General features: G+C 46.3%; 1 protein-coding gene across 1 annotated transcript in view; it reads left to right on the top strand.

Moving 5' to 3' along the window:
- The first annotated feature begins 307 nt into the window (after positions 1-307).
- The window catches only part of HS6ST3 (heparan sulfate 6-O-sulfotransferase 3), a 643,187-nt gene continuing 631,122 nt past the window's right edge, over positions 308-12,372 (top strand). The window contains exon 1 of the mRNA XM_059144318.1: positions 308-2,105. Coding sequence (XP_059000301.1) covers positions 1,402-2,105 — 704 coding nt within the window. The 5' untranslated portion in view covers positions 308-1,401. The remainder of the gene's footprint in view (positions 2,106-12,372) is intronic.

Here is a 12,372-nt window from a genome sequence, read left to right as displayed (position 1 = left end):
TGAATTTTAAGAGGTGCTCCCCTAAGCTCTCTTGCATTGGAATTCCATACTGCATGGTTGTGGGCTGGTGGGGCTGGTGGGGCTGGCGCTGGAAGAAATGAAGTGTCTGTTCAACAAAGGCCCTGGTGGCAGGTGCCTGATGGATCACTGATCGATGGATGCCGGTTGAGTAAAATTGTAGAGTCGAACACTCCAAGTTTGTAGTTAAGGAGGGACCGGAATAAAACTTGAGCAACAGTTAGAACGTCTTGGGTGGAAATTAAAAGCAGTCTGGAGCCAATTCCTCCTGCCAGCTCGAGTGCAGTCCTGTCTAGGTGAGTCTGCCCAGCGGTGTGCGAGCGCTCCCCCTGCACAGAGGCCGGCCAGATTTGCGTCCATCTCAGAAAGAGAAAGCTGCGGATTTAAAGGTCGCGGATCCGTGCCGGCCACGCTCTCCTTGGGGCCTCTCTCCTTGCTCCGCCTTCGCCTCTCTCCCAAATACCTCCTCGCCCTGGGCTGAAGGGATTCCCACCCCCAGCTGCCGGCTCCGAGCCCCGCGGAGCAGCGGACTCCTCCCCTGGAAACTCCTCCGGGGCTGGGGAAGGCTTTGGCGCATGCTCCGTACCTAGGGCAGGTTTTTGCTGCGGGTAGCAGGGCTCCTGTCACACCGGCTGGCGGGTTGTGGCGGTGCCAGCCACTGTGTGCGAGTGTGCCTGCGTGCCCGCGCCTGGGCGGACTGACCCGGAGCAGCAGTGCGACTCTTCCCTGGGAGGCGGCTCCGCACAGGCGCCTCGCCCGCAGCCGCCGCGGGGGCTCCTCTGCAAACTTGCGGGCGGGCGCCGTCTGCCCTCGCGGCTCCCGCGCCTGGCGACCGGAGGGCAAAGGCGCCGGCTGCGCGTTCCGGGCGCGGTGCCCGCGGCCGCCCGGGGCGGCGGGGCCGGGCCGCGCCTTCGCCCTTGGCCCGCGCCCTGGCGAGCCTCATGCAGCCCCCGCGCTCGCGGCCGCAGCCGCCCGGCTGCCCCGGGCAGGTGCAGCAGGACCCGAGGCGCGCTCCCCAGCGCCTGAGCGCCTGAGCGCAGGCGGCGGGATGCCCCGCGTGGCCTGAGAGCGCGCGCCGCGCCCGGGCGGGAGCGGGGAGCCGGCCAAGCCGGGCGCCCCCGGGAGCGCAGGGCGCCCCACGCCGCAGCCGGAGCCCCGCGCGCCGGCTCCCGCCTCCCCGCTCGGCTCGCAGGCCCCGGCGCTGCCAGCCCGGGAGTGCCGGAGCGCCGCGGGGCCGCCAGCCAGCCGCACGCCTCGGCGTCAGGGGCATGGAGGAGCGGCGGGCTCGGAGCCGCGCCCCGGAGTCCCCGAAACTTCCGAGCCGGCGCCAGTCTGCGCCGCTGCCGCCGCCGCCGCTTCGCCTGCCGGCCTGAGAGCGGGACCATGGATGAAAGGTTCAACAAGTGGCTGCTGACGCCCGTGCTCACTCTCCTCTTCGTGGTCATCATGTACCAGTACGTGTCCCCCTCCTGCACCAGCTCCTGCGCCAACTTCGGGGAGCAGCCCCGCGCGGGGGAGGCCGGCCAGCCGGCCGCCCCGAGTCCCGCCCGCCGGGCACAGGCGCCGCCCGAGGAGTGGGAGCGGCGGCCCCAGTTGCCCCCGCCACCCCGGGGGCCGCCCGAGGGGCCTCGGGGGGCCGTGGCGCCAGAGGACGAGGACGAGGAGCTCGGGGAGCCCGAGGAGGAAGAGGAGGAGGAGGAAGAGGAGCCGGACCCTGAGGCCCCCGAGAACGGCTCCCTGCCCCGGTTCGTGCCGCGCTTTAACTTCACCCTGAAGGACCTGACCCGCTTCGTGGATTTCAATATCAAAGGGCGCGACGTGATCGTGTTCCTGCACATCCAGAAGACCGGGGGCACCACGTTCGGCCGGCACCTGGTGAAGAACATCCGGCTGGAGCAGCCGTGTAGCTGCAAAGCGGGCCAGAAGAAGTGCACCTGCCACCGGCCGGGCAAGAAGGAGACGTGGCTTTTCTCCCGCTTCTCCACGGGCTGGAGCTGCGGGCTGCACGCCGACTGGACGGAGCTCACCAACTGTGTGCCGGCCATCATGGAGAAGAAGGACTGTCCCCGCAACCACAGCCACACCAGGTACTGTCTCCGGCCCCCTCTGGCTTCGCGTCACCTTCCCGCCCCTCTCCCCTGGGTCCCGACCCCGGGGCGGCTCTGCGCAACCTGAGCGTGCGGGTGGTTTCCCTAGCGTCTTTCCGCGGTTGGGGCAGGGGCTTTCGGAGTGGGGTCGGAAACCTCTGGATGGTGCCCCTTGGTCTTGAACTCATTCCGTCCCTCCTCCCTCCCCTCCCTTCCCGCCGCTTCCCGATATCCCCTTTCACCTTCAAAGACGTCCCGACTAGTAGTAGTGTGTGTTCTTCCTCGTGCCCGGGGCTGCGTGGCCTCCCTCCCACCGTGCAATGGAGAGGAGGCCTGGGTTAGACTCGCGAGGTCGGATCTTGTACCTAAATTGTGTGAGTGGAAACCCAGACCGGGTAAAAGGCAGGAGGAACTGGGCATAGAGAGGCAGGACGGGCGTTTTCAGGCACACTGAAGCCAGAGACGAGTCTAATCCCTCTTTAAGCGGCTCTAGCTAGGGTGGCTTCTCGCCCGCTCAGGAAACAATCCTCTTGATGTGTCTTTGAAGACACACTTTCAAATTCCTGCTGTACCTCGATAACCCTAATTCTAGAGATGGTCTTTGTTGCTGGGCAATGCCAGGATTTAGACTCATGCTGTTCTCAGCAAGATTTCCACTCTCCCCCAGACCAATCAATCAGCACATTCCAGAGGTACTTGTTAAATGCCTACTGTGTGCCTAGCAACGTGCTACGTGGACACAGAGATAAAATAAGTAAAATCCCTTTCAGGATAGGTGCCCCCCCCCACTTTTAAATAGTAATACTGCTGAAAATTAAGAAAGTTTGAAATCTTAATAGCCAATGAAACTGCTTACATTATTAATATACTTTTCTCCCCCTCCACTTCTAAATAGTAATACTGCTGAGAATTAGGAAAGTTTGAAATCTTAATAGACAATGAAACTGCTTACATTATTAACGTCCTTTGAGAGAGGCACGGGCTTAAGAATTTGGTTGAATGTTCTTTCTGCCCACTGCAATTTGAAGATTAATCTGACATGCTTGCTCAAGGGACTAAAATATTAAAAGCTTGGAACACCAGTTTATTGAAGTTTTTATCTCAGAGGTTTCAAACAATTTGGTGTAAGGAAATAGGAATTTAAAAACTCAAGCTCAATATGTTGGTATCAGATAGCTTTTGCATTTGACATTACGGAAAAACTTCATTTACTGGAAACTACCCAGATCCTGAAATTCACCACCACTGAAGCATCTAATTCTACTTCATTTCTCCAAGAATGAGCAAAATTTCATTATGGGATTTTTTACTCTGGCAGTTTTTCAAATACTTTCTCTCCTCCCTGCTTCTTCCCCTGTTTAATGGAAATTGGTTTGAATAGGAAACTGGTTGGACATGGAATGAAGGCATTAGGCTCCTTCCTTAGCATATTTTAAGGACCTTTTAGTTTTAAAAATTTCCAATCCTGCCCCTCTGTTTTAGCTTAAAACAGTTTTTCAATTAATTATTACTTTCAGACTTCCTAACAGATGGGACTGTTATTTCAATGAGAGACAATCTTTGCTGCATTTTACCCCAAATTGTACCCTTTGTATTTCAACCTGTAGGCATTAATTACTGACTGACCCCAAGGAGTTTGCTACTCTGATTCCCAGCTTCCATTTCAGTAAAACTAGAGAGTTTGGTTATCACAGAGAAACATTGAACGACTCCACTGTAGGGATGGGCATTTTATTCTACCAATATATATATATATAAATCTCAATAGGTAGATGAAGAGTTTTGGAGAAACTAGAGATTATGGAACGGGAAAATAATTAGATTTTTGCTTAGTGATGAAATGCTACTTCTGCTATAGACCCTACATGGATTAAGCAGTAAGGTCTCACTTCTATAGGAAATACTCAGTATCTCTCTACTCTGTGATGTAGGATAATTCCACCTTGGCTCTCTGAACATATGGTCTCTATAGCACAGTCAAATGCTTTTCTCTGTTTGCTGATGGACCATAAACATTTATTTCTCTCTGAATCACCAGTTATCAGATAATCACCCTTCACTGTTTTTTTTTTTTTTAATTTTAATTTTTTAATTTTCATGGTAGGTTTTTTTTTGGGGGGGGGTCGGTTACCACATTATAATTCCTTTTCTTCTTCACCTTATCTCCCCCTTCTTGGTATCCTAAATTACTTCTTTGGCTCTAGATGTTGTAGGAAGGAATTGTGGGTTATGCGACGTACCCAACATCGAAAGTTATAGGGAAAAAGTTGAAGGAATGTCCAGTAGCATCTTTCTCACAGAGAAGATTGAATTAGTGGTCTGTCATTGGAATGCCTGAGTACAGCATTCTACAGTCAACCAGATTAGCCTGGATAATGGAGGGTACGCTTCCACAATGCAAAATGGCAGATAATCTATTGCTACATAATGGGAACAAGGTTCTTCAAATAGGGCTGACTCTAAGCAAAATGGAGAAGTAGATCATGTTGATTTTAGTTCCCTAGTCTCTTTGCTTTGGGCCCCCTTGAGGATCCCCCTCTCCATTTCTCACAGGGATTAATGCCTTTTTAAGTCATGTAATGAGCAGGAGCGAGGATTCTGGATTCAGATGGCTATGGCTCTTGTGTGTAACCGAGAGTGGCCCTTACTAGCTGTGTAACCAGGAGTATCTTACTCCTTCGGAACCTCAGATTCTTTATCTTTAAAGCCTCCGTAGTACTTCTCTTACAGAGGTGTTGTGAGAACTGAATGAACAAAGGTGAGCAAAATGCTTAGCACAGTTGTCTGCGTATAGCGTAACGTGCTGGTACGCAGTACTTAGATGCAGACATATAATAATAGTTAACATTAGTTGTTAATAATACTTTTCCCGAGTCAAGGCCTTCTTTCATGAAAGGATCTGAGGTCAGTTCCTTAGAACAGCTCACTGTAAGTGGGTCACCTGATTGTGTAGAGATGCTATTTTCTGATTACTTGTATTGAGACAGAAACCAAACTTCAGAAATAAATGGGAAATTATGGAGATTTGAGCATCAGTCAATGCAGGGGACATGACGGGAAACAGGGACACAATATAATTGGGTATATATTCTGTTGGTGATGAACAAGCAAACAAAACCCAACCTGTCTGGAACAGTGTGAGCAAGTGGGAATATCAAGGACCAAAGGCAGAAGCAGGAAGCCGACTCTGAAAGGAGATGCACGGTTGCAAGGAAGGAGCCATCACAGGGGCGGTATGGACCAGGCAGGGACAAGGCTCTGGGGCTGGCAGTTTGGAAGCAGCACAGAGGCCGTTGGTGACCACAGAGATTCGATCGGAAGGTGGCACATAGGAATGACCTCTTCGATCCTGTCACCGCTGATTTCTTCTAGTTATTTTCCTTTTGCTCCGCCCCCCCCCTCCCACAACCATCTTTTTGGTAGGTTATTCTTTCTTGTTATTCTTGTGCTGCCTTCTTTATTCCTGTGTTTCCTTCTTCGATCTGCACGATCAGGTCTTTAGAAGACTATGCCTTACGATTGTTGAGTATGGAAAGGATCACAGCCTTTCACGGCTAAAAAAGACTGACAGGGTGATCACGCCCTGTAATACATGTGGCAAATGGGCAATTTAATTCTAAGGAGGTGAAGTGATGTATCTAAGGTTTCTTTAGGGAACTTGAATCTTCATTCTAATAAGTTTTGGTTGATGTTTTGCCTGTTGTTTTCTTCTATTTGCTGTGGAAAATAAGGTGGAGAGAGTTTTTAAGCACTTAGTATGTGCCAGGTGCTGTGATAGTTCTGGCAATGTAGTTTTGAATAGTGTCAGTCTATGGAGCTTAGGCTATTAGGAGAAAAAGACCTTGATCTTCTTTGGTAGGTGAGTAGGACCCTCCTTCTTCAATAACGGTAGAAAGAGATTCTTTTTCTTTCTTTCTTTCTTTTTTTTTTTTTAAGATTTATTTATTTGAGAGAGTGTGAAAGAGAGAGTGAGAGCGTGTGTGTGGGGAGGGGCAGAAGGAGAGAATTTCTAGTACACTCCAAGCTGAATGCGGAGCCCCAGGCAGGGCTCAATCCCATGACCCATGAGAGATCATGACCTGAGCCAAAAACCAAGAGTTGGCCACTTAACTAACTAAGCCACCCAGGTGCCGCATTGCTGGAAGGAGGTTCCATTTATACCTCTTGTAGGGTGGGGTAGTGATTTTTGCCTTTTATGACCTGCTTTCTGTTTGTTCTTTTAGACTAGTTGGAATCTTATGAATATTGTAGTAGGTAGGGCCTTCTGTGTTACAAATGATACAAAATTAACTCAAGTCAGCCAAGGGGGAATTATTGACTTCATAACCAGACCCATAGCAGGAAACATAGCAGTAGAGTTGGTTCTAAGAATGGCTGGAATTGGAGGCCTGGGGTCTTCCTCCCTATACTCCTTTGGATATTGAACTCGTCAGATTGGCTAATTCCATGAAAGGGGTAAAGAGCTAATATCTAATCTAATAATATCTTTATATAATAAATAAAATAAAATAAATTGTATAATAAATATAATTTTAAAAATTTATATTTTATACTTTATATTTTATATATTTTATTTATATGTGATATATAATATGTGTTATATATTATGTATTTAAAAATAATTTTAAAAATTATATAATAAATATAATTTTAAAAATTAAAAAAATTTATAAATATAATAAAATCTTTATAATATCATATCTAATAGCTCCACAGGCCAAGGGAATAGCAAGCTTCCTCCATGTTCCAATTTAAAATCCTGGGGAATGACTGATTAGTCCAGCTGGGAACTTGTGACTGTTCTTTCTGTCCGTCCATATGGGCAGGGCGATGAGGTTTTCAGACCCACCTGATATCACTGTACCTTAGTGGGACTGGGGTGTGTGTGTATGTATGTGTGTGATGATAAGAGGGGGACCTCACACAGATACAGCTCCCACAAAGACCATGGGGTTCTGGATAGTCTTCCACTTGTGTCAATTACAGGTGTAAGTGAACAAAAAAGAAACAAACTTTTAGATCTCCCTTTTGTGTTCTTGTATGTAGGAACATTTTTAAGTCAAGCTGTAGCCCCAGTTTACTTGAAACAGCTGGAAACCATGTCATATGAGGAATAATTTGAAGGAACTGGAAGTACTTAATATGGAGATGGAAAAATTAAGGAGATGCAAAAATTGCCTTCCGGTAGTCAGAGGAGAAAGGTGTGGAAAATGGAGGAAGCTTGCTCTGCATTTCTCCAAAGGATAGAGCTAGCATAGGTGGGATCCCAGTGGTAGGATAAGGTTTCAGAACCTTCTTAGAACTTGTAGCTATCTAGGACGCCTGAGTGGCTCAGCCAGCTAAGGGTCTCCCTTTGGCTTAGGTCATGATCCCAGGGTCCTGGGATTGAGCCCTACGTTGACTCCTTGTTCAGTGGAGAGTCTGCTTGTCCCGCTGACCCTCCCCCTACTTGTGTTCTCTCTTTCTCTCAAATAAATATATAAAATATTTTTATAAAGTTTTTTTTTTTTTTTTAAGATTTTACTTATATATTTGAGAGAAAGCAAAAGTGAGAGAGATCATAGAGGGAGAGTGAGAGGGAGAAGCAGACTCCTGGTTGAGTGGAGAGCCCGAAGCGGGGCTCAATCCCAGGACCATGGGGTCAGGATCTGAGCTGAAGGCAGATGCTTAACCCACTGAGCCATCCAGACACTCCAAACAAATAACATCCTTAGAAACATTTGTAGCTGTCTAAAATGAGAATGAACTCTTTTGTGAGGTGGCCTGCTCCTTAGAAGTGAAAACTTCAAATATGGCTGATCAACTGCTGGTATTGTGAAAGTGGTTCCTCCCCAGGAAGGGCTGAGCTTGCATGGCCTTCTGTTTTAAGGTTCTGTGTTCTAATCTAAGCTGAATTCAGAGTATATTTTTTTGCCTCTTCCCTGCCCCATGCAGAGAAAACAAAGCAAGAGGAAAAAAACCCCAAAAGGATTGCAAATGGACTACTCATTTCTCAGACATTTGTAGATCTTTCTACCAAGCAAGCTTTTGGTAGAACATGGTCTGATGGTTAAGATGCTTGTATTAATTTAGGACCAAAAGCAACGGATAGGTCCGTGTATAAAAGGGCAAGAAGAGAAAATATAACATAACTTACCACCAAAAGCCATCAACACTTTGAAACATCATCTGGGTACTGCTTTTTTCTGTGGACAGCAGGCTTAAACACATAAGGAGGCTGCAGAGTTCTGTTTCAGACTGTCTAGAATATTATGGCCCATATTGCTTTCTAAAGCATCATCTTTTTGATGTCTCTTCTAATTAGAAATGTTGAACTGCGGAGAAGGTTAATTTTCACCATCAGGTTTGTGTGCTGTGTGAAACTAAGGAGATAAGAGATTGTTCTCTCTAAATGCCATATTCACTTACATGTTCATTACAGAGTCTCGGGAAGTGTCGCTTCTGGTCCAAACCGCCAATATTTGCTATAAATCAGAAGGAGGTTGAATTAAATCCATTCCTTTTTTTTGAGTTGTAAAGATAAAACTGGAACCAGTAAATTGAGATTGATCATTTATTTTTCTGCCTTTTTCTTGCTGGTTACCTTGGGATGTTGACAAGGTTTGATTTTTTAGAGAAATACAAATGCTCATGTAATAACCAGAAACTAGGTAAAATTTAGCCTCTAACAATGTGGACTGGCTTAATCTTAGACTCTTACATTATTATTCCCCAAAGCTAATTATGATCATCTCATTTTACTAAGGACAATCAGAAGCTTATGGTATTTGAAAGTTACTTACGCTTGATAATGAATTAAACAGGTTTAATTGAGACTGCCAAATTTTAATGTGATTTTAAGACTCATGAAATACATTATTGGGCCAAGAAATAGGTTTAGTATGAAAACAATTAAATGGGGAACTCAAATTAATATTTTCTGGTAATCAATTATCTTGTTTTTTAGTTTGTTAAATTATGGGTATCATATATAAATTCTCTGATTTTCATTGGCTAATATAACTTTATTTTAATTACAGTTAATCAGTTAACTATGTGTTGGGAAGTATAGTGGACAGTAAACTTGGAACGGTATTATTTGTTTATATCTCTTCTAGCACATACACTTGCTCAGTAAAACCCATGTAAAGTTCCCAAGCACAGAGACTGACCTATTAAAAAATGCTTGACACATGTCAGCTAACAATCTGTCATCTATTCTAGATTACCTTCTAAAAATATCAGCATAACTTAGCCAGATTGTGGTTCTTTATGGAATGATCCAATGTTTTATGTCATGACTCTCTTATTTCAGGTGAAAATTCAAATTATTAGTAATTGCCTTTCATAATTAGCAAGAGGTCAACTGCCCTGATTCTCTAGAGGAGTAGTAAAAGTCAGGACAGAGACCACGGGTTATTAGACCGTTCTAGAAGGTTTCTCCTATGAGACAGCGTGCTACAAGTCAGGCATTCCTTTGGGAACAAGGTTAATCTCATTCATTCTCATTTTCGGGGGAAAAAAAAATCAGCCTAAGCAGAGAGCGTGGCTCTTTGATATAGATTGGGAGGCTGAGAAAAATCTAAACAACATGGCTTGGATTACTACTAGCTGACGTCAGATGGCTGAGGTGGTTGTGACTGGAAATTGTGTTATTGAAGAGCATTGGAGAGACCCTGAATTAGGAAAAAAGCTCTCAAGGGAAATTGGAAGAAATCAATGACAAATTTATCAGCCACTGAAAATCACTGGAAATTGTGCTGATGCCCAGTTTGTGAGTGTCGTTTGGCTGACGTTCAGCAGCATGGGCTGTGATGTCAAATGAGCTGGATTTTTTGTTTAAGCTTAGAATATATGTCTTTTTTTAAAAAAATTAAATTCAAGTTAGTTAACATATAGCGTAGTATGACTTTCAGCAGTAGAATTCCGTGATTTGTCACTTACAGATGACACCCAGTGCTCATCCCAAGTGCCCTCCTTACTGCCCATCCCCCATCTGGCCCATCCCCCACCCATCTCCCTGGCTCAAGCTCTTACTCCCATGTAACCCTGAAGAAGTCAGTTACCTGTTCTGTACTTTGATTTCTTTCTCTGGAAAATAGGAATAGTGGTACTATGCCTGGTGAGGGCTAAGAATGCACAGAGGCTGACCCGTGTGAGTGTTAACCATTATTCTGTTCTCACGGGGCTTGTATTACACATCTATGCTGTTATGTGTAAAAATAAAACGACAAGAGGCAACCTGAACCATGCTTTTTGAAGCTGGAACTTCTTATCCCAAGTGATGCAAAAGAGAAGCCATAAATGGTAAAAGTGAACGTTAATTCGTAAGTCACCGTGGACACTCAGTGGGCACTTAATGAATGCTGTTGACTGGAAACTTGCTTTCTTTCTCCGGCATATCATGTTATTCTTTTTATGGGAAATTAATGAAACAGCAGCAGAAATGTTTAAAACACACACAATTAAATTCATAAATGGAGCAATCCTGCAGTGAAATTGAATTAGTTGCCTGTGGGCACATAAATATTTGCAGTGCGTTGCAATTATTAATATCTTACCGTGCTTTTCTTGGTAAGTACTGTGCCATTTGTTGTCACAACCTTGCATTTAACACCGTGTGTTCATGGTTACTCCTGTATTCCAGTTTCTTAATAGACATAAGAGGGTAGAAATGCTAACCTCCTTGCAGTCCTCCAGATTTTTGTTAGCTTTTTTTTTTTTTTTTAAGATTTTATTTATTTATTTGACAGAACTCAGAGGCAGAGGCAGGCAGAGAGAGAGGGGGAAGCAGGCTTCCCACCGAGCAGAGAGCCCAATGCAGGGCTCGATCCAAGGACCCCAGGATCATGACCCGAGCTGAAGGCAGAGGCTTCAACCCACTGAGCCACCCAGGCACCCCTTCTATTAGCTTTTGTAGCGTATTTCTTATGAAGGAATCAAGGTTATGGAGAGATGACAACAAACCTGGATGATAGCTTCCATATTTTGTGGACTCTAATTATGAACTTGTAGAATTTTATAGGTTTGCTTACAAAGTGAAAACATAGACCTAGAGAGAAGGATGCATGTGATTTTAAGCATACCTAGGTGGTGACTTGACCTGGGTGTGCAAGCCTGAAGGAAAGATCTCTCGAGGACTGTGAAAAACAAGGGGTCGTGCCCTGGGAAGACAGACCAGCCGCTGATCACGCAGAGTGTAAATTAGCAGGATGCTGCCGAGGAGGGAGAGAAGCAGGACAAAAGTAGTCAAGGTGAAGAATGAAATCCTAAAAACCTGAAATCCAAATGAATATTGAAAGTGGAGGTCAGCACTTTATCTCGCAAGCACTGGTTTGTCTCATTAGTGCATTCATGGGGAGTCATCGGCTATCTGGGCGGCTGTCGGCCTTGGAGGGCCGGTGTGCTTGAATGCTGCTGGGGTTCTTTTATTTGCTTACACGTTCTTCTGTGTCCCCGGGAGCAGTATTAGTCAGCGGCCTGGCAGCAAACAGAGGCGTGCTCTGGGATGGTGCAGGGCTATTACAGATCTGTGGACTGGTTAAGGGCCCACACTGGACCTGGGGCTCCTTAACGGAGGGAAACTGTTACCTTCTCTGAGCCTGTTGTCAGCATCCCTTGTCAGTTGGGGCCTGACCTAAGTGACAGCCTCCAAGGTAGGAAGGGCTGCCTCATAGGAACTGCGGGCAGAGAACAGCCGAGCACCCTCCTCTTCCGACCCCCCCACCCCCCAAATATAGAGTTGAGGCAGAGAGGTCGGATGGGGAGGAAATCTCTTGACCAATCTCTTGATCACTTTCTCCATGTGTCTGTCTCCTTCCATTGTCTTCCCCTGGCTGGAACTGTGTAGCTAAACAGCTGGAGAGCTCCATGATCCAACGCATGTGCTTTCCCGAGGCCGAGCAAGGCAGAGAATGGATTTGGGTTTGGAGTGGGTGAGTGGGATAAAAATCGAGAATAACTTGCACTGTGCCTTTAAATAGCTTGAAATTTCTTCTAATCCATCTCAGGAATGTCCCACTCAGTTCAACAAACGAGACCAAGTAGAAATATCTTTCAGTACCTGAACCACATGCTTTCTGTATGGACCATTGGTCTCCACCTACAGAATGGTAAAGGCAGCAAAGGACATTCAGAGGAGCAGTCACCACAGGCAAGGGACTTGGCCACCGAATAGTAGGGATGATGCTGAGTTTGGGTTTTGTCCCCAGTGTACCCCCAGAATCGGCCGGTAATGACGACATGTCTGGGAAGTTATATCTGTATGATGACATATAGTGGACAACCC

Source organism: Mustela lutreola, chromosome 13 (assembly GCF_030435805.1).
Source record: "Mustela lutreola isolate mMusLut2 chromosome 13, mMusLut2.pri, whole genome shotgun sequence".
Classification (NCBI taxonomy): Eukaryota; Metazoa; Chordata; class Mammalia; order Carnivora; family Mustelidae; genus Mustela; species Mustela lutreola.
The sequence above is the reverse complement of the archived record's forward strand: the minus strand, read 5'-3'. Positions and strand labels throughout refer to the sequence as shown.